The sequence below is a fragment of the Anastrepha obliqua genome, chromosome 1 (assembly GCF_027943255.1).
Source record: "Anastrepha obliqua isolate idAnaObli1 chromosome 1, idAnaObli1_1.0, whole genome shotgun sequence".
NCBI classification, from domain to species: Eukaryota; Metazoa; Arthropoda; class Insecta; order Diptera; family Tephritidae; genus Anastrepha; species Anastrepha obliqua.
The window spans coordinates 131,337,270-131,361,222 of NC_072892.1; the positions used below are offsets into that span (position 1 = coordinate 131,337,270).

Sequence of the window (23,953 nt, forward strand, 5' to 3'; positions counted from 1 at the left end):
GTTTCTGAAGCCGAGAGAAGCAAGAGTCATCCTCAATTTCATCCTTCCACCGGACACGAGGACATCCTCTTTGCCGTCGATCGTGAATTACCGTGTCAAACACCTTCTTCACCAGCCACTTTATTCGCTGCAGGGTGACTCGTTTGACTATGTGAATATCTCCGTAAATCTCCTAAAGCTCGTGGTTCATACAACTGCGGTAACCGCTATCTACGCAAACAGGGCCAAAAATCTTGCGAATTACTTTCCTCTCGAGCGGCTGCATCTGATTGTTTGACTGAGCAAGCTACACCACCATAGAGAAGCACCGGGATGATGAGCGTCCTGAAGAGTGTTGTTCTTGTTCGTCAAGAGAGGGCTTTACTATTCAATTACGCACTTAGCCTTGAGCAGCAACTGTTAGCAATCTTCACGTGATTTCAAGTTTGGCATCGTTGTTGCTAGTAATAGCGGAACCGGTCTTTAACCGCATCGAATTTAAAGTTGCCAACTTCGATCTGTGGTTCAACATGCCGCGACTCCCTGCATGACGCCAACATATACTAGGTTTTGCCCCCCCTTACCGCTAGACCCAATTGAGCGGACTCCTTGACATCCCGCTTGGTATGACCGATGATGTCGAGGGACGATCGACTTTTTCTATCATTTTGCTATTTTATGCACAGAGATTCGAAACTAAGCACTCCCAAATAGTAGTCACGCACCAAACAATTCGGCTACGGCAGCCCCCTTACATACTACATCAATTTGAGAGGAATTCAAAAAAATTCCATAGATGGTGCCGTGCCATAAAAGTACGGTTTTTTATTCAATCGAGGGTGTGCACTTGCACATTTTTAAACGCGAAATGCTGACTCAGCCTTTGTTATTTCATAAAACACTTGGCATGTAGGATACTGAAATGTAAATAATAAACTTCTTGTTATTGTTATGGCCGGTTTTTGGTTGAAATAAATTATTAGATTTTTTGACAATTTAGAAATTTAAAATAAATTACATGTTTATCCAGATGTTTTTTTAACTTTTTTCATACATCAATTTGTTTTTCTTTTCACTAATTTTAAATTTAAATTATTGCAAAGTGCAAAGTGCAACACTGCACAACTAGGCTGGTGTGACATTACGCACTGTCTTTCACTCTCTCCCTTTTCTTTCTGTCACTCGCAAACGAACTGTCAGTTTTCGCTGCATTTTAAAAAGGTGTGAAAAATGTTGCTGTCGTCATATTGTTGGCATGTTGCGCGTATTTTCATGGCGTGAACTGTGTACTACTTTGCCGTGAAATACTTACGAAATTTCACGCATATTTGACGGCCAAGCAAACTTAGTACTATGCTTCAAGAAGAACACCCTTTCTCATTTTATTTTATTTATTTTTTTTTTTTTAATTTTTTTAATTAAAAGCTGAGATCCCTTAATGCCATCTTCAATTACACAAGCTGACGAAAACCAGTAAATTAAATATTAAACAAATGTTCAGAGCAGCGTACGGCAACAAATACCACTCAAATAATTTAAGTAGAATCCCAATTATATACATAATTGCTTTGAAAATGAATACTTTACTTTTTTGCCACCTGTGTAAATAAAGAAATGTGTATGTAGTACTTCTGCAATGCAGAGGCAACCAACTTCACCTATCATATTCACCCCAAGCGTATGCTGCTCGATTTTCTTATAAACGTCATTTTTCGCGCGACCGGGCACTTCTTTGCCTGCCCATCAACAACAGCGACAATTTAACGCTCACAGCAAGTATAACGATTTACATTTAATAAGTTTTGCCTTTCAATATGGTAAAAGTTTTCTCACAAACGTAAGTACCCATCGCCCTTGACCTTTCCCTGATCAGCCATTTCAACTATCAGTTTTCCGTGCTTCCATTTCTTTTTGCAATGGCACACAGGATGAAAACTCAGGAATGAAACTCTTGACAACCTACGGCGCGTATGTAAAAATCGTTCAAATTGGCGATTTTCTCATATGCAACTTACTACCATTCGTTAGGGTCCGGGTTCGGAGAAGGTTTTTGCTAATAGGAAATCTCCGAGTGTACTTATTAAAGCAAAAGCTCGGACAAACATCGAACAAAGGGTGTGCGTACTAATTATAGTGCTGAAAGGCTATACAGGGCGAACGATATGAAAACACCATAACTTTTTTGTGTGAAATTAGTTTTTATTGATTTCAAAGACAAAATTGTTCAAAAATGATTACAATTTTAACATACATTTACTTAAGCTCGATATGACCACCTTTTGCCTTGACTATAGCCTTCAAACGGTCAAAAGATTAGTTGCATGCTGCGCGAATATGATATTGAGGCATTTTGGCCCATTCTCGTATAATCGCTTCTTTCAGCGCATACATACTGGCATATTTTTTGGTCCTCACCTTGCTCTCCAAAATGGACCAGATGGAATAGTCCATCGGATTTGCGTCTGGCAAATTCGAAAGCCATTATGTGGACGAAATGAAGTGTGGAACATGATTTTTTAACCATTCTTGGTTCACACGAGCTTTATGAGACGGTGACGAGTCCTGTCGGTACGTCCATGGTCGTCGACCGAAATGTTTGCCAGCCACGGCTTTAAAGCAGCTTCTAAAACATTTTCCCGATAATAAGTCGCATTCACTTTGACACCCTCGATAAAAACGATTGGAGAGCGTCCATCAGCGGTCACTGCGGCCCAAACCATTACTTGCTTCGAGTGGCCATACATACGTAGGCTCAAATTCTCGTATGAGCGTTCGGTCAAGTAAACACGATCGGTTTGAGTGTTTATGAACTGCTCAATTGGGAAATTGTTTTCATCAGAAAACACAATGTTAGGAAATTCGCCACGTTCGTGCAAGCGCACCGAACTTTTTTTTTTGCTGGGATGAAAGATCGTGTGCTTTTTGGAACTTGTAAGCATTGACCTTGTGCTCATTTTTCAATATGCGTCGACAGCTGTCTTGCGATATTTTCAGTTCTTTGGCCATTTTTCTTCCACTTCGACGTGGATTTCGTTCAAGTCGAGCCTTCACTTTCCGAGCCATTTCTGGCGTGGTTGCGGTTTTTGTTTTGGTCCACCTCCATAGCGTTTCGCAAGTATCATTGTAACGTTTTATAGTGCGATACACAAACATTTTATTCACTTTGAGGTGACTGAGCTCACGAACAATGGCTGGTTGTAATTTCCTGCTAAATATAACGCAATCGCACTATTACGTTTAAATGTCATCACAGAAAAAAAAATTCAACAAAACTGAGACGCAAATGCTTTGATGTCTTATAAACAATATATTGAACTGTCATTAGAACAATTTTGACGTTGATGTCATGAGCTGTTTTACAGATACAAGCAGTGTGAAGTTGGTAACACTTCATACCGTTCACCCTGTAGTATACAGCTGTTGAATGTGGTGCGATGTTAGGTATTTTATAACTAATTTGTGATCTTTAACAACCGCTGTGGCCACTTGTCGTCTTTCTCGAAATAGAGGATGCTTTTAAGAATGTTAATACAAGCTCCATTACTGAGGCTCTTAATACGTTAGGCACGGATATAGGTCTCAACGACTGGATAAACAACATGCTTGAAACCAGAATAACCATCGGAGAGATGAGCACAGCCAAACGCTCTGTCAGAAGAGGAACTTCACAGGGGAGAGTTTTGTCCCCTCTGCTGTTGTTACTGGTTGTTGTCAACGATATATTTTCCAAGTTCGACCGATTCGAGTGATTATAATTCCAGGAATGTCTCCAACAATAATCAGCGCAATTATAGAAGGAGCTTTGGGATTACTCAGCAATTGGGCCACAGACTGCGGTTTAAGGGTAAACGCGAGCAAAACTGTACTAATAATGTTCACTAAGAAAACCAAGTTACCAGACTTTAAAAACCCAAAATGAAATGGAGTTAATCTTACGCTATCCCAATAAGCAAAATACTAAGCTGGAGGACCAATGTAAAAAGCAGGAGTAGCTATCTTTTCAGACAGTCAAGCAGCTATCACGACCTTAGACTCCAATTCCATTTCCTCCAAACTGGTTTTACAGTGTAGAGAGGGAGTAGAATTGCTTGGTCATTGACTTCAAATTACTCGGATATAGGTTTCCGGTCATAGGAATATAGGTGGTAATGAGATAGCAGATGAGCTAGCAAGAAAAGGTTCGGCACTAGACACAAACGAGGCGGTGTCACAAGTGTGCAAACCTTTAATAATTGTATCATGGGCTTGAGAATAATAAAAAGTAAGCTGAAAACTATTTTGAAACCAATTTGATAACTGTGAAATTTATTCAATGTTGAAAATTTTGTTATAGAGTTTTTAAGTACAATATCTGCAGTTCCTTTTAGTATTTTTTTTGTTTTTTTTTTTTTTTTTGTTTTGGGTTTTAAGGGAAATAATAATTCCTAATAAAACTTATTTCGAAAAAAAGTATATATTTTTGTAAAAACATTTTGAGGAAAAGATTTTTGCTTGTAATTTTTGAAAAACCCCCCTCAGATATATATAAAAAATTATAAATAAAACTGAAAATTATGTTGAAACAAATTTGATAATTTTGAAATTTATTCAATGTTGAAAATTTTGTTATAGAGTTTTTACTACAATATCTTCAGTTCCTTTTAGTATTTTTCTATTTTTTTTCGTTTTTGTTTTTTTTTTGGGTTTTAAGGGAAATAATAATTTCTAATAAAACTTCTTTCGAAAAAAGTATATATTTTTGTAAGAACATTTTGAGAAAAAGATTTTTGCTTGTATATTAATTTTTGAAAAACCCCCCTCAGATATATATAAAAAATTATAAATAAAACTGAAAATTATTTTGAAACAAATTTGATAATTTTGAAATTTATTCAATGTTGAAAATTTTGTTATAGAGATTTTAGTACAATATCTCCAGTTCCTTTTAGTATTTTTCTATTTTTTTTTCTTTTTTGTTTTTTTTTTGGTTTTAAGGGAAATAATAATTTCTAATAAAACTTCTTTTGAAAAAAAGTATATATTTTTGCAAAAACATTTTGAGAAAAAGATTTTTGCTTGTAATTTTTGAAAAGATATATATAAAAAATTATAAATAAACATTTTGAAAAAAATTTAAAACAGACAAAATATTATTTTATTCCCAAAAAAATTGTTTACTTTTAATGTGATTTAAATTGAGAACAAAAATGTATAAAAATTCACCTAAAAAGATGTGTTTTATTTCATTATCAATAATTGTTTTTTAATTGCAATACCTTCCTCCTAACATTTTAATATTTTTTTTTTTTTGTTCTTAGTTTCTTAAAGAAAACTAGTTTTATAATTCTTGCAAAAATTCCCAAAAATTTAAAATAAACGAAATATAATTTTATGCCCAAAAAATGTATTTTTGCTTTTAAAAATATTTTTGTTTATAATTTTTGCAAGACATCCACCTCAGATAATTTTAAAAAGTTATCAAAAAAATTCCTAAAAATTTAAAATAAACGGAATATAATTTTATTTTGTCCTAAAAATTTAAAACAAAAATATATAAAAATATTAAAAGGAAAAACTACTACAGTTTTTCCAAGATTTTTTCTGTTTACTCCTAACATACGAATAAGCAAATTTTCAGAAAAATTAACTACAGTATCCAAAATACTTAGATCATTTGAATGCATATACGAGAGTTGCTGTTTTTTTTTTTTAATATTGCCCATGTTCAAGCGATTGAATCAATTTGTGAAGTGATTGAATCAATTTTTGCGGTACCAAATGATGCGGTATCCAAAGTAAATAAATCTTTGCGTCAGCTAAACGTTCATGCAAAGTTAAATGTATGGCCAACCATTTGGGCCTTTGCGAAACTCGTTTCGTAGTGAAGTGTGACCACGATTGACTTTGAAAAATCAATGAAACAAAGTGGTTTTAGATAGCCAAAGCGAATTGATCTGCACACTATAATCAAAGTTGGTTTAATCTATAGCAAACGGCATATAAAACGCGCGCACGAAAATGTTCACGATTTATGTATATCGTTCCATTTTTTGTATCAAATGAATGTTTCAAGTAACTGTGAGCAACAGAAACAATTCTCATGTGACGGAACATTCCGAGTACGGACTCCATTTAAAATGCTAAACTGTCTCATGATAATGCTAGACATATTCACACTGTTGTTCCGTTACCCGAAACCTTACCAGCAACCATCGAATAATAAGAATAATATTCTACATACACATTCTCTGTTAGATGTTGGGCAGCGCCTCTCCTCGAAATTATGATGAGCATCTGTATGTTGTTCCACAAATGACGCCACCTCCATAGGGCAGTTAGTTTCTTATGAGGGATTTTTTCATGACAGTAATACACTCGTGGGATTGCTATTGCCTGCCGTAAGCCGACTGCTATTAGAAAACACTTTTCTTTCATTCGATGTTTCATGCGCACAGTGGATAGCTTTTTTACTTTATTTTGACATGTCAATCTGATGTACAAAATGTTTGTTTTTGTCCTACTGCTATCACCTTGTATGAATGGGTCTTGTTATAAACTATTAAATTTTTGCTACCATCATTTTATGTCTTGTCAATTTATTTCATTTTATATCTTTATATGCTCGTTCTTTGTTTCAGTTAACGCTGAAATCTTAAACCGAAGCCAGTTTTATTTGCATACATTTAACGGAAATTTGCTTTCGACTTGTGAGTATCTCATTTGCTTTTGTATAACGCATATTAATTATTCGTCCCCTATCATTTACTCTCAATTAACTCAAAAAAAAGTGAATTTGTAATATAATATTTTTTGCTATTTAATTTTGTTTGTGTTTTTGATTTTCTTTCTTCAAGTGAATCCCCAACAACAATGCATTGATTATCCATTTATTATTGGACTAGAATTTCTGCTCATACCATTTATTTGGCTAACCAGAATAGAGTCAAGGTCAAATGCGCATTCAGTCGTATTATTTTGGTAAATTAGCGTCCACACAGACACACATATAAACGTTGTTAATGTTTACCAATATGAGGCGAAAAAGTGACAGTAAATTTCATATTAAATTGTCGAATTAATAAAAAATTTTTTTTAGCTTAGAGTAACCTAAACTGGATTTTGATTACAAAGTGAAAGTAGATGTAAATAAATCAAATAATTAAATGCATATATTTAAATATATACATATACGTATATATATAATTGGCGCGTACACCCTTTTTGGGTGTCTGGCCGAGCTCCTCCTCTTATTTGTGGCGTGCGTCTTGATATTGTTCCACAAATGGAGGGACCTACAGTTTCAAGCCCACTCCGAATGGCAGATATTTTTTGTGAGGAGCTTTTTCATGGCAGAATTACACTCGCAGATTTGCCATTGCCTGCCGAGGGGCGACCGCTATTAGGAAAAAAACTTTTTCTTTATTTTGGTGTTTCACCGAGATTCGAACCTACGTCCTCTCTGTGAACTCGGAATGGTAGTCACGCACCAACCCATTGGCTACGGTGGCAACATATATTTAAATATTTACTTGAATATTTGATTATTTTACAATTTAAATATTAGCCAATTAACTGCCATCGAATGCAAGTTATTGTTTAAGAAATGCATACCGTTATCTTGAAATGGAAAATTTTTACGTACAAAACTCATTCATTTAAATTTTAATGAAGTAGCCTGGCTCTTAATATTAATTCCTTCAATTAAGTTGATGATTCAGCAAATCTTATACAGTTTGTTATTGTTGCAACAACGTAAAATACACTAAGGCATATCGCAAATTAATACCAAACGAAGTTTCAGGCTAAATAAGTTAAGGTGGATTCTTTAGTCAGATAATGGGAAATAAGTTTAATTTGAGCAGCAGAACTAAATTATTCAGGCATTATTTTTTACAGAGCGTATAATTGGTAGCGTACACAGATAATATAGATAAAATCAAGCTTAACAGCCGCAGCCGCCATTTCAGAAGCGAAACGAATGTGTTTGAAGGGGAACTGTCGAAGTACCACATCACATTTGGATACGCACCTCAGAAGCTCTTTGGAGAGCTCTGGTATATCAATTGCACAACACGCATACCTTAAAGGCAAATCTACGGAGACGGCGCTTCACGAGGTTATCGGAACAATAGAGGGCTCTCTAGAGAGCAAACATTATACCATGGCGGCATTCTTGGATATCGAAGGCGCCTTTAACAATGTTAGCACAGATGCCATCCAACGGGCGTTGATAGACCTGGAGGTGAACAGTTGCATTAGTAACTGGGTCATCTCCATGCTAGAAACGAGGATCATCAAAGCTAATATGGGTAATATCAACATAACCAAGAAGGTCCACGGGGGCACTCCACAAGGGGGAGTATTATCTCCACTTCTTTGGCTATGTGTGATCAGCAAAATCTTAACAAAACTTGACGGAGGTGGGGTAAAAGTGGTGGCGTACGCTGATGATGTGGTGTTAATGGTGTCAGGACTGTGCCCAAATACGATCAGTGGGATCATCCAAAGGGCGTTAGGCGAGCTTAACTCTTGGGCCACAGGATGTGGGCTAAGTTTAAACCCGCGTAAAACAGAACTTATGCTTTTTACCACCAGATACAAGGTACCAACTTTTACCCTACCAAATATCAACGGACAAACTCTGGCTTTATCAACCAGTGCAAAGTACTTAGGGGTAATTTTGGACTCCAAACTTAGCTGGAAGTTAAACGTCGAAGAACGGGTAAGGAAAGCAGAAATTGCTTTATATGCCTGCAAACGTATGCTTGGAAGAAGTTGGGGTCTTCAACCTAAGCATACATTATGGCTGTATAAGGCGGTTATACGACCCATTTTATCGTATGGTTCGGTAGTTTGGTGGAAAGCTCTAGGGAGAGAATACAATACCAAATTACTCGGCAGAATACAAAGATCAGCCTGTGCAATAACGGTCGATGCAATCAGATCATGTCCTAGAGAGGCTCTCAATGCACTGACACACGTTATTCCAATAGACCTACATATAAAGAAGACGGCAACCATGAGTGCATTTAGGTTAAATGAAGCGGGTCGCTGGAAAAGAAAAACGTATGGTCTTGCTAGTCTATTATTGCGACAAACTCAGTTAACCTCGGTGAGGACTGACTACATCGTCCCGATGGTAACGTTCAATAGGAATTTTGCCACACTCTTTCCATCTAAAAAAGAATGGAATAAGGGATTCTCTCTAAACAACTTCGATACCACAGTCTATACAGACGGCAGTAAAATGGACTGTGGTGTTGGAGCTGGTATATATTCTCATAGACTTGGAATTGAAAAATCTGTGCGTCTCCCCAATACCAGCAGCGTCTTCCAAGCGGAAGTACTAGCAATTGGGGAAGCCTGTAGGTTACTAATCGCAGATTTCTCTTTTAAGGGCAATATCGCTATTCTTTCGGATTGCCAAGCCGCAATCCAGGCGCAGGACGCGACTATAACAACCTCTAAAGTGGTGGAGCAAAGTAGGAATAGCCTCACCAACTTGAGTGAAAACCATAGAGTAACCTTGATTTGGGTCCCGGGACACCGGAACATAGAAGGTAACGAAAAAGCTGATGAACTGGCAAGAGAGGGATCTGCCATGAATAGCGCTCTTGCAGTACCAGTATTCACTCCACAAGGTGCGGTCAAGAATGCAATTTCTCTAAAATACCTTCGAATTGCAGATTGTAGATGGAGAGACCAGACGAAATGCAAAATCAGCAGAACGTTATGGCCCACCTACAACCTCAAGCAATCGTTGACATTAATAAACATGAAACGACGGGACACCTGCAGACTTACGGCAGTCATAACTGACTTCTGGTCTATCGGAGAACAAGCCGCCAAAATGGGCATCCCTCACAACACATACTGTCATAGTTGTAAACAACCGGAGGAAAAAGAAACAATCTTCCATTTCCTCTGTGAATGCCCTGCCCTATGGAAGGACAGAATGTTAACCCTGGGCAAACCGCTGTTCGAGAGTCTCGAGCAACTGTCTGACGTAGACGTCAACAACCTAATAAGGTTCCTAAACCGCATAGACTGTATATAGTCCTGCTGCAAATAACTGTTAAACAATTTGGTAACGAGGATGTGGCAACAAAATGGTGCGGAAGCGCTAGTTGGATTCTGGAAGAATCACCACTCTAACCAACCAACCAACCACATCACTCTTAACAGTAGTACTATAGTCCTGTAGTAGAGTAGAGAACTTCGCTTACTGGGGAAACCAACATTAAGATTAAAACTGAAAATCTGAGGAATAATTTCTCTTGCCAACGAATGTTTCTTTGAACACTGTTAAGTTAAGTTGAGCTGTTCATTACTTTTTCGGCACACAAAAAACGAATGGTTGCTTGAAAGCTATTGAATTTGAGAATTTAAATGACGTTGGTTTTTTTATTCCACATAAGTTCACTCAATTTCAATCCATTTATTATTTTTTCCTTGTTTCTGTTTTCGTACGCCCTTGATGTGGATCCTCTTCAAGGCTTCTACGAGCACATTTAAATTCAGCAACCCATCTTTCTATTGAACTAATTGGTGGTGAAAAGTCCTTATACATTTTCAACATTCGTTCATGAATTTCCTTTGCTTTTAAACCTTCCAAATATAAAAATTCAATCACTGCACGGTAGTTGATTTTTTCCTTTGTAGAAATACTGTGACAGGTCCATACTAAATGGCTGGTGAACAAAGAATTAATTGAAAGATTGAAATGAAACTTCACGTACGTTCATTTGACGAGTGCATTAACATATCAAAAACAATTTAATCTAATATTAATGATCTTTCTTATCGGACCGCCAAACTTATTCAATAACCTGATAATTGCTGACGTAAGTAGGCAATATTGACATAATAGACTTTAACAGACGCAGCCTGACTTCCGTCATTTCTACGCAAAAAAAAGCGTGTAAATGTAAATATTTTATGTTTGCCACCTCACGCGGAGCCCATGCATACCTACCATTTAATGGTTTTTATTTTTGTTTTTGTAATAGGTTTCTCAGTATGTACAGTATGTATACTAAATTCAAATAAATGTGTAGTAACTAGTTTCACCAAACACAAAACACAAAAAAAAAAAAAAAATTTATTTGTTACGGTCTGGGTATTTTTGTTGCTGCTGTTATTTGAGCGGCTGTTTTTCCTGGAGCAAAAGATACTTAATTAGCGTCTAGCACCGTTTTAATGCTACAATCCTCTGTTGTTTTGGTAGATGAATTTCCAAGAGTACTATTTGCTTCTAGCATCTTGGTTGTGTCTAGGAAGAGAAGCCTGAAATTGCATCACTGTTGTTAAGTAATGCCAAAATCTCGTAATCTTGCTCTCGATAAATCCGGACTCACATGTTACAGATATTGAAAAATCAATCAGCGAAGAATACACACTGGTAGCTTTCCTTGATATCAAGGCGGCGTTCAAGAACATCTTACCGGACACCATAATAAAGGCACTAACCGATATAGGAATCTCTGAAGCTCTGGTTGAGTTCATTAAAAACATACTCATGACAAGAATTGCGTTCGCAACCTTGAGAGTCTCGAAGATCAGGGAAGGAGTCCGAACTCCTCAAGGCGGTGTACTCTCACCTCCTCCGCTCTGCCACGGGTGCTAGTTAACGAAAATGAAATAACCATCTGGACAGATGGCTCCAAATTAGATAACAAAGGTGGAGGAGGTGCTTACTCTGTTAAATTTGGTCATTGCGCGTATTTCAAGCAGAAGTCAGAGTAATAATGCAGCAGCTAGAGTCCAACTATAGCTCTCTGCAGCGGGACTGAGGCTGGCAGTACAAAAAACAGAAGTGGTCCTCGTGACTGCGTGAAGAAAAAAAGAGTTCATGAAATTGCGGCTAGATGGCAATGAAATGCTGTCGGAAGAGGCATTAAAGTATGTAGGCGTAATGATTAATGCACGGCTCTGCTTTAAGCAACACTTAGCAAGTATGGGTTCCAAAGCTGTGGCTGTCAACAGTGCTCTTACAAGAATTCCTCCAAAATCCTGGCAAAGGTGGTGAATTCAGTCATCTTATATGCTGCTCCTATATGGGCAGGAGCTAACCCATCGAATGTTAGACCCGTAGCTCAAATGCACCGACGAAATGCACTAAGAGTCGCGTGCGCATACAGGAGCGTATCACAGGACGCGATTTGCGTCATCGTTGGAAAGCTCCCAATAGATATATTATACTTGTGCAGGAAATGGGACAACTTTATGACAGTCAAGGAGTAAAGCGGACAACTGAAGCGAAAGCTTCAAAACGTCTGTATTCGTTAGAAAAGTGCCAAAGCAGATGGGACTCGTCTGTTAACGGACGTTGGATCTACAAACTTATCCCCAAAATTAGCCAATGGGTGACCAGAAGATACAGAGACGTAGACTACTATTTAACCCAAATATTGAGCGGTCACGGATGATTCTTGAAGTACATCCATCGCATTTTCCCATGGCGGACACTCCGTTCTGTCCAAGCTGCAACAATGCAATAGAAAGCGCGGGGCACGTGTTCTTCTACTGCGATCGTTTCAACGAAGAACGCCGAACGCTTGAGTTAGTCTTGGGTGAACAGCTGAGCCCAGACAGCTCAATCAATAACATGTGTGCATCAAATGACTGTTGGAACGCAGTTTAAAGTTTTACAAAGTGGATAATGTTGCTCAACGCTCAAAAACAAATCAGCTCTCGATAGGATGTTGACCGTCTACGAACTGACGACAAATCACAGACGCTTGAGTCATGTGCTCACAACGGCGTAAGACGGTATGATATTATCGCAACATCTTCCGATGTTTCTGTTTTACTGTAGATGCAAAAGAAACCTCGGTAGCGTAGAACACCCATACCCGATGTGAGAGGAACCTGAGAGCATGCCACACATACCACTGGTATGACGGCACAGAGACATTAGAAGACGGGCCTATGGCATAAAGCTGGCTACAAATGTGGGGGACCCAGGTAGGGGTGAATAGTACTGGTCCATTTAATGAACACCGTTCTGGGCCTTCCCGAAGTAATGCAAAATAGTTTCGAGAACGTAGTGTCCCCAGAAGAGGATGAAGGATTGCTGTAGTGGCTGCACCATTAGACGTAGTTGATGTAGGTTGCTGTAAATGAGAAGGCATTTTGAACCCTACCTCACCCACCAAACAAAAAAAAAACGCGGAAATCACGGCTATAAAAGAGGGACTTACAGCGATAAAATCGAGAGTATTATCCACAAATGCTATCTTCATTTACTCATAAAGTCAAGCATCTACAAAAGCGCTAGAATCCAGAACTCTTTTATTCCAGGTATTCTCATTCCTTAGTTCATCTTGACTGGGATTTAGAAATAAAAAATCGTAAGCATTGAGAAATTTGTTCCAAGTTCTAAATAAACTATTTGGGATATCCAAATATTATTACTATGAAAACATCAAAGTATGATATTATCGTATGCTACAAAGTACTCCACTAGCGATTCCGCAGTCTCTCTCACACATTCCACGTCTTATCATGGATTTAACTCTCGTAATGAAACTTGTTTAACACAATGAATACATCTCCGTATGTTAATACCGAAGCTCATTTGTGCTAAAACTAAAGATTACCGTATTATAGTATATTAGTTTGCATGTATATGTGTTTATTAATTTTTTTCGTTTAATTATTGTTTTATTGAAATACTTCAAAATGTATTAAATATTATTTTTTGGATGCGAGTGCGTCACCCTGTATGTGTACATATATTCGTATCTGCATTAGATGACAATTTCTGCAGATTTTAAAATTATTGAAAACAAGTTTGATATCAAACGAATTCGCGTATAGCACAAAAGTAAACAATCATCTTTTTTTTCATATAAATTAGTATCAAATATAAATGTTAAAGGTCTACGCAAATTTGAATTTAGAACAGTTGTGGACGGCAAACGCGAAAGACTTTTAAAAATCGGCGGAGTTTGTGCATTTTCATAAAAATTGTTTTAATTAAATCGAATAACGAATTGAATTGATTTGAATACAAGAAATACTTCTCAAAAAGTTGCTGTGCTAAGATTTTACAAACAGTAAAACAGTAATTAAAATGCGTGCCAATCTGTGTAGTTTAACATTTTTGTTAGCTCTGACGCTACAAATCACATATACGACGAGCAAGCATTTGGCGGAAAGACGTAAGCACCAATTTAACGTTTTTTTTTAATTTTTTTTTCATGGCGTCTTAAAGTGAAAAAGTGCAATAATAAATTTATGGAGCTAAATATACATTTTTTTATATTCATAGCGAGCTTTTTGAATCCTTGTGACTACAACGGTGCTACTTTCGATAAATGCTTTGCGGATAATTTCCAATTATTATTCAGTCATTGGCAAGACGGTAAGGCGTAGAAATTAAAAACCAAAAAGAAAACAATTTTTATTTTTTAGTAAAAAATTCTTTCAAATTCGTCCACACTTAAGGTATTCCCGGCCTAAAGTCCTTGGGCTCATTGGATCCGCTCAGCATCAAGCGTATTAAAATTCAACAAGACAGCGGTGCGGCGCTCAACATTGTTGCCGAATTGGAGAATATGCTTGTGTACAATGCCAGCAAGGCGATTGTGAAGAAGGCCATGTGGGTATTCGTGGAATTAGTTATTCATTGTGGCATGAAATTTGTATCAACGGCTTGCTTATTATTACTTCTTTTGTATCTGTTTTGCGTTATAGACTGGATAAAAGCACCTTCGAGGTGGATGCCACACTCGAATTGCCAGTATTATATGCTGAGGGAGATTACAAGGTTAAAGGTACAGTTTTGGGCTTGAACATCAATGGCGCAGGCAAATGCAATTTAGAAGCAGGTAAGACCGAACGAAGGCATAGAAATTAGTTACAGGTGAAAAGTGATGGCACAAAAATTGGGATGAAAAGAATTTTATTTTATGTATTTTTACCAATTTATGAAAAATGTTTTAGTTTAATATTTTAATAAAAAAATAAAAAATAAATAATTAAAAATTATCTACTTATAACACTTCTAATGACTGCATTCGCACTGCATTTCCCCTTCTCTTATTTCACACATTCCAGGCAGAATCCGTTTGAATTTTCATCTTGCCACGAAATTGCGTGACGAAGGTGATCTGACATTCTCCGACATCGTAAGTCTCAAAGCGAAGATTCTCGAAATTGGCGATTTCCACATAGATGTGCAGAATTTGTTTGGCGGTCAGCGTGATCTCGAAGCAACGGCCAACGATCTATTCAATCAAAATTGGCGCGAACTATTCGGTATTCTGTCACCAACATTAGAGCAAACACTGGAGTTGGTGTTGAAGGATCGCTTCACGAAAATCTATGCTTATGTGCCGGCAACTTACTTTATCTCCAATATGCCCAGAGCTAGCGAATTCTATGGTTAAGGAAAATGTCACGCGTGTGAGGACGAGCAAGCAATTATTGTGATTTATAGGCAATATCTATGTTTTATTTGTAAAAAAAGCTATTTTTCTATTTATGTCTGTTAAAATAAAGTATTGAAATATGAAAATAAACTAAGTGTTTTACTCCAATACTTGAACTAATAAATGGTTTCAGTTTTAGATAAAAATTAAAAATTACAAAAAAATTAAAATTAAAATAAAATAAATAAAAACATATGTATCAAACAAATTAAAAATTAATAATAAAGGTATATAAATAAATGTATAAAAATAAATAAAAATATATAAAAACGTAGTTAAAAATTAAAATAATTAAATGAATATATGCATAAAAAAACTTAAAAATTAATATTTTTGTATATATATACAAATTTTTTTTTGACAGCTGAGAATTAAAAATTAGAATAAAATAAAAAAAACTGTGTAAAAAAAATTAAAAATCTTTCTTTAAATATGTATATATTGTTTATTTTGTTTTTAGAGCTGAGAACGGCAAACTGTGTTAATATTTAAAAACTAAAAAAAAATTTAAATTACAATTAAAAAAAAATATTTTATTGTATTAAAATAATATATTCAAAATAATTTTTTATAAATATTTTTATTTATTTTTTTACACATGCGGTTCATTGCGTACAAATTTTAGTTAAGCTTAGCAAAAAAATGCCATCAAAGCGTGTTTTAAATCAAATCAATAAAAAAAATTTATTGAAATAAGTAACAAAAAATATGTAAATAAAAGTATTGAAAAATATAGTTTAAAATTAAAATAAATAAAAAATATGTATAAAAACAAACTTAAAAATTAATTTTTTTTTTGCATATTTAGTTTTTTTTCTGACAGCTGAGAATGACAAGCTCTTGACATTTAAAAATTCAAAATTAAAAATTCGAATGAAATAAAAAAATTTTTAAATGAAAAAAATATTAAAAAAATTAAAAATTTACCTCTACATATATATAGTTTTTTTACTTTCATATATAAAATAATTGAAAATTTTTCTTTAACCAATTTTTTTTATTATTTTTTTAGAACTGAGAATGGCGAATGGCAATTACAAATTAATTAATTAAAATAATTAAAATTTTTCTTCATGCATATATATTTTTTTTTCGACAGCAAATGGCAAACTGTGTTACATTTAAAAATTAAAAGTACAACAAAAAATTAAAAATTTAAATAAAAAAAGAAATTGTTTTCAAAAAATTATATTAAAAATTAATTACAATTATATTTTTTATAAATATTTGTATTTATTTTTTTACATATGCGGCTCATTGTATACAAAAATTTATTATGTTTAGCAAAAAAATGTTTGCAAAATGTGTTTCAAATCAAATCAATAAAAAAAAATTTTTTTTTAAATAAATAACAAAAAATATAAAAAAAATATTTATTCATTAATTTTTAATTTTTGCTTTTGATAAAATATTTTTTTTTTTAATTTTTTTGTTTTGCGTCGCATTTTTGCTGAATGGACTCATTTAGATTTAGTATTCAGATTTATTGGTAAAAGTAGTCAAAAATTGGACTGATCGAGATAGCCATGTAACCCGTAGTCACGGCGAACAAATGCCTGATATTATATTAAAAATAAATACCATGGAATTTTCTACCAGATGAAACTATCTTACCAGAATGAAAAAAAAAACTTAATTATAACAATATTTCTCTTTTTACCATCATTTTAAGTTCTGAAGCTGCTAAAAAAGCACCCGATACCCACATTAACAAATTCTTTGTGTTTGTTGTAAAATGAATCTAAGCGGAAAAATCATGAGTGCTGAGTTATCCGCATTAAAAAACAAAAAAATGAAATTCAGTTCCATTCAGTGTATTATTTAGTCACATTCTAAGAATAAAAAGAAATCTTCATACATATTTCGTTTGTTGCTGATTTATTCATCTCTCGCTTTTTCAGGAAACAAGATTCGCTACTGCATTTAAAATCTGTTTCTAGGAGATATTTTTTAATTAGTTTTTTGATTTTTTTTCTTTCCTTTCCGTATTGTATTTCCGCAGTAGCGACTGTGCATTAATTGAATGGATTTTAATATTCTTAATAAAAAACACTCCCCTACAAGCGCCTCTCAATCACAATCTGAAAATCTGGTTTGCCTGTGATAAGTTTTAGTGAAATTATAGAAACACTGATTATGCTGAAATCTGAGTCAGCATTTGAGTTATATGTAAATTGTTAGAATTTTAATAGGAGTAAGATAAAAATATCGAGTTTTCACAAAACTGGTTTTTCATAAAATTTATGCTTTCTGCAAATAATACATACAAATATGTAATATTAGCCTAATCAGTTCGTAGTAGTTATGTATATTATGTATATATGCATTCTAATGCCGAAATTTGCATAATGACAAACGAGATCGATTCCGTCAGCGTGTCTGCCTCTCTGTTTAAGCACACGATAACTGCGCTAAAAATTGAGATATCGTAACGAAGTTTGTGATGATTTGAACGTGCGCAAAAGGGAACCCCCGCTTTTCATTTGTTCTGATAACAAAAATAATTTAAAAGGGTTTTTTCTCTAGTTTTATGTTTATTTCAAGCAATAAATCTAAGTTCTCGCTGCTTTTTTGATGAAAATACAACTTTACTCTGAAAAATGGTTACAAGTGAATCATTGAAAGTATTGCCCATCGCTGGCTACTACTTTTTCCCATCTTTATGGTAGATCTCCTATACCGTCGCGGGAAAACTGTTAATCTTTTGAGGCTATCCACGGATCAAGCCAAATGGCATTTTTTGATGTTTTCATATGAATGGAACTGCGGGTCAGCTAGACCATGTGCCATCGATCGCAACAGGTGATAATCGGACGGCGGAATATCTGGAGAATGTGGCGGGTGGGGTAGGATTTCCAATTTCAGTGTTTCCAGGTAGGTTTTAATGGGTTTGGCAACGTGAGGTCGAGCGTTGTCATGCAGTATAATCACTTTTTCATATCTCTCCGCGTATTGCGGCCGCGTCTCGCGCAGTGCTCGATTCAATCGCGTCAATTGAAGTCGGTACCGGATACCGATTCCCAGTGATGGTTTCGTTTGGTTTTAACAGTTCATAATAATTAACACCAACTTGGTCCCACCAAATACATGGCATAACCTTCGCAGCGTGAATATTCGGCCGAGGCGACAACGTAGAAGCATGACCGGGCAGTCCCCATGACTTTCTTTTCTTTGGATTGCTATAATTAATCCATTTTTCACCACCCGTCACGATGTGATTAAGAAATCCCTTCATTTTTTGCCGCTGGAGCAGTTGTTCACAGATGAAAAAACGACGTTCAACATCCCTTGGTTTTAACTCATAAGGAACCCAAGTCCTCTGTTTCTGGATCATACCCAAAGCATGCAATTGCTTGGAAATGGATTGACGGGTAATTCGTAATACTGAAGCAAGCTCTTCTTGCGTTTGACACGGATCCTCATTGAGCAATGCCTCCAATTCAGCGTCTTCGAAGGTTTTTGGCCTTCCTTCACGCCGACGGTCGTCAACATTAAAGTCACCATATTTTAAGCGACGGAACCAATCTCGGCACGTTGTTTCACTTAAAGCAGCATCTCCATAAACTTTTTGTAGCTCTCAGTGCGCTTCAGCTGCCGTTTTTTTTCGAATGAAAGAGGAAAGTCAACACTTCCCGCAAATGACGATTATTGGGCACAAAATCAGGCATTTTCACAAAACCAAAAGTATATGATACCAAAACAAAATCACTAATGTGTCGAAGCAGTTTGCTTACCATATGTCTAAGCTTGGTTTATGACGTTTAGATTATGTTAGAATCGACTAGCACACACTGCTGGCGGCATCTATTGACAAACAGCGGGAACTAATAATTTGTCAATGCTTCGGAAATTTTATCGGATTAGAGAGAAATTGTGGATATGTTTTATGGCATTTCACATAATTTTGATAAATAATTTCGGCCTTCTCCCAAAGCAAATATTTTATTAATTTTTTTTTTTTTTTTGTTAGTGGGCCCAGAGAGCCTGTGATTTGTTAAAAACGAGTAACCCAGCAGAAAATAGTCTGTAGCTTCCGATCGGGGTAAGCCAAGGTCCCCTAGACAAGAAACCCAAGGCCTAAAAAACTGTTGCTAAAAATATCTAGCCTGTCGTGCGCTATGTGGAGAATGGCCACCGTCTTCTTAGGAAAAAATACGTGCTTCAACTCATCCAGTTTCGGTTTTCTAGTCGGTTCCCCTACTTGCTTCGTTGCCGATCGCCAGTGGCATGGCACTGCGTTTCCATTGTTATAGTCTTCAAATAAGCAAACCCCAATTTGTCCAGCGCGCAAGCGTATCTACTTGTACTTCTTGTGTATGGAGTGTTGCCCAGTTCCTCCAACAGGCTATTTCCGAAAGTTGCTTCAATAATAAAAAATCGATTTTTGTACGCCCTTGGTTGGTTGGTTGGTTAGAGTGGCGATTCATCCAGAATCCAACTAGCGCTTCCGCTCCATTTTGTTGCCACATCCTCGTTACCAAATTGTTTAATAGTTATTTGTAGCATAACTATATCCAGCCTGTGTGGTTTGGGAACCTTATTAGGCTTTTGACGTCTAAGTCAGACAGTTGTTTAAGACTTTCGAACAGCGGTTTTCCCAGGGTTAACATTCTGTCCTTCCATAGAGGGAAATTCACAGAGGAAATGGAAGATTGTTTCTTTTTCTCCGGTTGTTTACAACTGTGACAGTATGTGTTGTGAAGGATACCCATTTTGGCTGCTTGTTCTCCGATAGACCAGAAGCCAGTTATGATTGCCGTAAGTCTACAGGCGTCCCGCAGTTTCATTCTTATTAATGTCGACGATTGCTTGAGGTTGTAGGTGGGCCTTAACGTCCTGCTAATCTTGCATTTCCATCTACAATCCGCGATTCGAAGGTATTTTAGGGAAATTGCATTCTTGACTGCGCTTAATGGTATGAATACCGATGCTGCAAGAGGGCTATTCATGGCAGATCCCCTTCTTGCCAGTCCATCCGCTTTTTCGTTACCTTCACTGTTCCGGTGTCCCGGGACCCCGATTAAGGTGACTTTATGGTCTTCATTCAAGGTGGTAGGGCTATTCCTACTTTGTTCCACCACTTTAGACGTTGTCATAGCCAAGTCCAGTGCCTGGATTGCAGCTTGACTATCCGAAAGAATATCGATATTGCCCTTAAAAGAGAAATCTGCGATTAGCAGCCTACAGGCTTCCCCAATTGCCAGTACTTCCGCCTGAAAAACACTGCTGGTATTAGGGAGATGCACAGATTTTTCAATTTCAGGTCTATGAGAATATATACCTGCTCCAACACCACAATCCATTTTACTGCCATCTCTATAGACTGTAGTATCGAAGTTGTTTAGTGAGAATCCTTTATAGGGAAAACATATGTACTCATATATATTCTGTCAGAACTGTACTCGCCATTCTAGCACAAAACTAATCATGCAATTTTTTTTAAATAACTTTTTTACTAAATAAAAACAATGATTGTTTGTATATTGCAGCTGAGTAGTTCACGAGTGTCAAATATGATTGATGTATGACGCCGTTTGCTGAAATTATAAATATTCCAATGCATATATATATATTATATATGTGTATAAATAATTGGCTCTTACACCCTTTTTGGGAGTTTGACCGAGCTCCTCCTCCTATTTGTGGGGTGCGTCTTGATGTTGTTCCACAAATGGAGGGACCTACAGTTTCAAGCTGACTCCGAACGGCAAATATTTTTATGAGGAGCTTTTTCATGGCAGAAATACACTGGGAGGTTTGCCATTGCCTGCCGAGGGGCGACCGCTATTAGAAAAAAATGTTTCTTAATTTTGGTGTTTCATCGAGCTCTTGAGCAGATTTGTGATCGCAACCCTAGGGGCCTCAGAGATCAAGGAAAAGGTTAGCAGAGGAACACCTCAAGGCCGTGTGCTGTCCCCTCTCCTATGGGTGCTGGCATTAAACTCCTTACTAAAGAGCCTAGAGGAGAGAGGACAACACGTCGTAGCATATGCGGACGATGTTGCAATGGTAGTAAGAGGGAAATTTCCCAATACACTGAGAGAAGTCATGCAAGATTTACTAAACATGGTTGACAAGGAGGATGGTTCCATGTGCAGAAGTCCACGCAAGTGGGGAAAGTTACTGATCGCCATTCACTTGGGAATGGCCAGGACGATTCTTCTGCATATGGTTCAAGCAGCTCACAACGGCCGGGATTAGCCCACGTATCCTCTGGGTAGCTTCCGAACATCCGTTCGGGAGTGAGCTAACGTGAGAAGGCGAAATATTCCAGGATAGCTGGTTGTGCGTTGGGTTTGGGACCCGCCACTTAAAAATCGCCCCAATGAAAAGTGTAAAAAAGCCTCGGATGAGACCTCCCTATACTGATGACGACCCCTGCAAACGAACTAAGGATTATGATTTGAGGGCATGCACCTGGAATGTCCGGTCCCTTAATGGGGAAGGTGCCTCTGCCCGGCTGGTTGATGTCCTCGTGAGAGTAAAGGCTGACATCACTGCCATCCAAGAGATGCGATGGACGGGGCAAGGTAAGAAAACCATAGGACCTTGCGACGTCTACTACAGCTGCCATGTAAAGGAGCGCAAATTCGGTGTCGGATTTGTTGTGGGAGAGAGACTTCGTCGCCAAGTACTGTCGTTCACTCCGGTGGACGAGCGTCTCGCAACAATCCGCATCAAAGCCCGTTTTTTCAACATATCGCTAATTTGCGCCCACGCCCCGACGGAAGAGAAGGACGATGCGACCAAAGATTCCTTCTATGAGCGCCTGGAACGTTCCTATGAGCGCTGCCCCCGCCACGACATAAAAGTCGTGCTTGGCGACTTCAACGCCAGGGTGAGCAAGGAGGGAATTTTTGGTCCCACAGTCGGAAAATTCAGCCTGCACAACGAAACATCCGGTAACGGACAGAGGCTGATCGACTTCGCCGGGGCCCGAAACATGGTAGTCTGCAGCACCAGATTCCAGCATAAAAAGATACACCAAGCTACCTGGCTGTCTCCTGATCGAAAAACGCGAAACCAGATCGATCATGTTGTGATAGATGGAAGACACGCTTCTAGTGTATTAGATGTACGCACGATCCGAGGACCCAACATCGACTCGGATCATTACCTTGTTGCAGCTAAGCTGCGCACCCGCCTCTGTGCAGCAAAAAACGTACATCTACCTACGCAAAGAATGTTCGACATCGAAAAGCTGCAATCACAACAGACAGCCAGAAGATTCGCCACTCGACTCTCACTCCTGCTCTCCGAAAGCACTGCCCAACAAATCGGCATACGCGAGCAATGGAGCAACATTTCTCGTTCCCTACGTACCGCCGCCGAAGAAGAAATCGGATTCCGGCGAGCCCGAAAAAACAATTGGTACGACGAGGAATGTCATGCTGCCGCAGAAAGAAAAGATGCCGCTTATAGAGCCACGCTGCGATCGGGCGCAACGCGAGCCATGTGGGATCGCTACAGAGAGCTGAAAAAGGAAGAGAGACGTATTATCCGAAAGAAGAAACGAGAGGCCGAAATACGTGAGTGCGAAGAGCTTGAGATGCTGGCCAACAGGAACAACGCCCGAAAATTCTACCAGAAAGTTCGGCGGCTTACAGAAGGTTTCAAGACCGGGGCGTTTTCCTGTAAGAACAAAGACGGCGATCTGGTGACTGACGTACAGAGCAATCTTAAATTATGGAGGGAACACTTCTCGAACCTATTAAACAGTGACAGCTGCGCATGTCACAGAGAAAGTGAAGATCCCGATACCCCAATCGTTGACGACGGAATTGTCGTTCCGTTACCCGACCATGACGAGGTGAGAATAGCGATAACGCGGCTAAAGAACAACAAAGCCGCGGGCGCCGACGGACTGCCGGCTGAGCTATTCAAACATGGCGGCGAGGAGCTGGTAAGGTGCATGCATCAGCTCCTATGCAGAATATGGTCGGATGAAAGCATGCCTGCCGATTGGAATTTAAGTGTGCTCTGCCCAATCCATAAGAAGGGTGATCCTGCAATTTGTGCCAATTACCGCGGGATTAGTCTTCTAAATATCGCCTATAAGGTTCTAGCGAGCGTATTGTGTGAAAGGCTGAAGCCCACCGTCAACCAACTGATTGGACCTTATCAGTGTGGCTTCAGACCTGGAAAGTCTACCATCGACCAAATATTCACAATACGCCAAATCTTGGAAAAGACCCATGAAAGGAGAATCGACACACACCATCTTTTCGTCGACTTCAAAGCTGCATTCGACAGTACGGAAAGGAGTTACCTGTATGCCGCTATGTCTGAATTTGGTATCCCCGCAAAACTAATACGGCTATGTAAGATGACGTTGCTTAACACCAGCAGCGCCGTCAGAATTGGGAAGGACCTCTCCGAGCCGTTTGATACCAAACGAGGTTTCAGACAGGGTGACTCGCTGTCGTGTGACTTCTTTAACCTGATGTTGGAGAGCATTGTACGAGCCGCAGAACTTAATCGCTCAGGCACAATATTTTATAAGAGCGTACAATTGTTGGCGTATGCCGATGATATCGATATCATCGGCCTTAACAACC

The 23,953-nt window shown here is 37.7% G+C and overlaps 2 protein-coding genes across 2 annotated transcripts in view; one reads left to right on the plus strand and one right to left on the minus strand.

Moving 5' to 3' along the window:
• LOC129236132 (protein takeout-like) overlaps window positions 1-23,953 on the minus strand; it is an 88,544-nt gene that overhangs the window by 12,044 nt on the left and 52,547 nt on the right. The window lies entirely within an intron of this gene.
• LOC129236134 (circadian clock-controlled protein daywake) lies at window positions 14,036-15,396 on the plus strand. The gene is made up of 5 exons (XM_054870353.1): window positions 14,036-14,123; window positions 14,234-14,326; window positions 14,410-14,563; window positions 14,659-14,792; window positions 15,022-15,396. Exons 1-5 carry the CDS (start codon window positions 14,036-14,038, stop codon window positions 15,351-15,353), a joined length of 801 nt encoding a protein of 266 aa, XP_054726328.1. The 3' UTR covers window positions 15,354-15,396.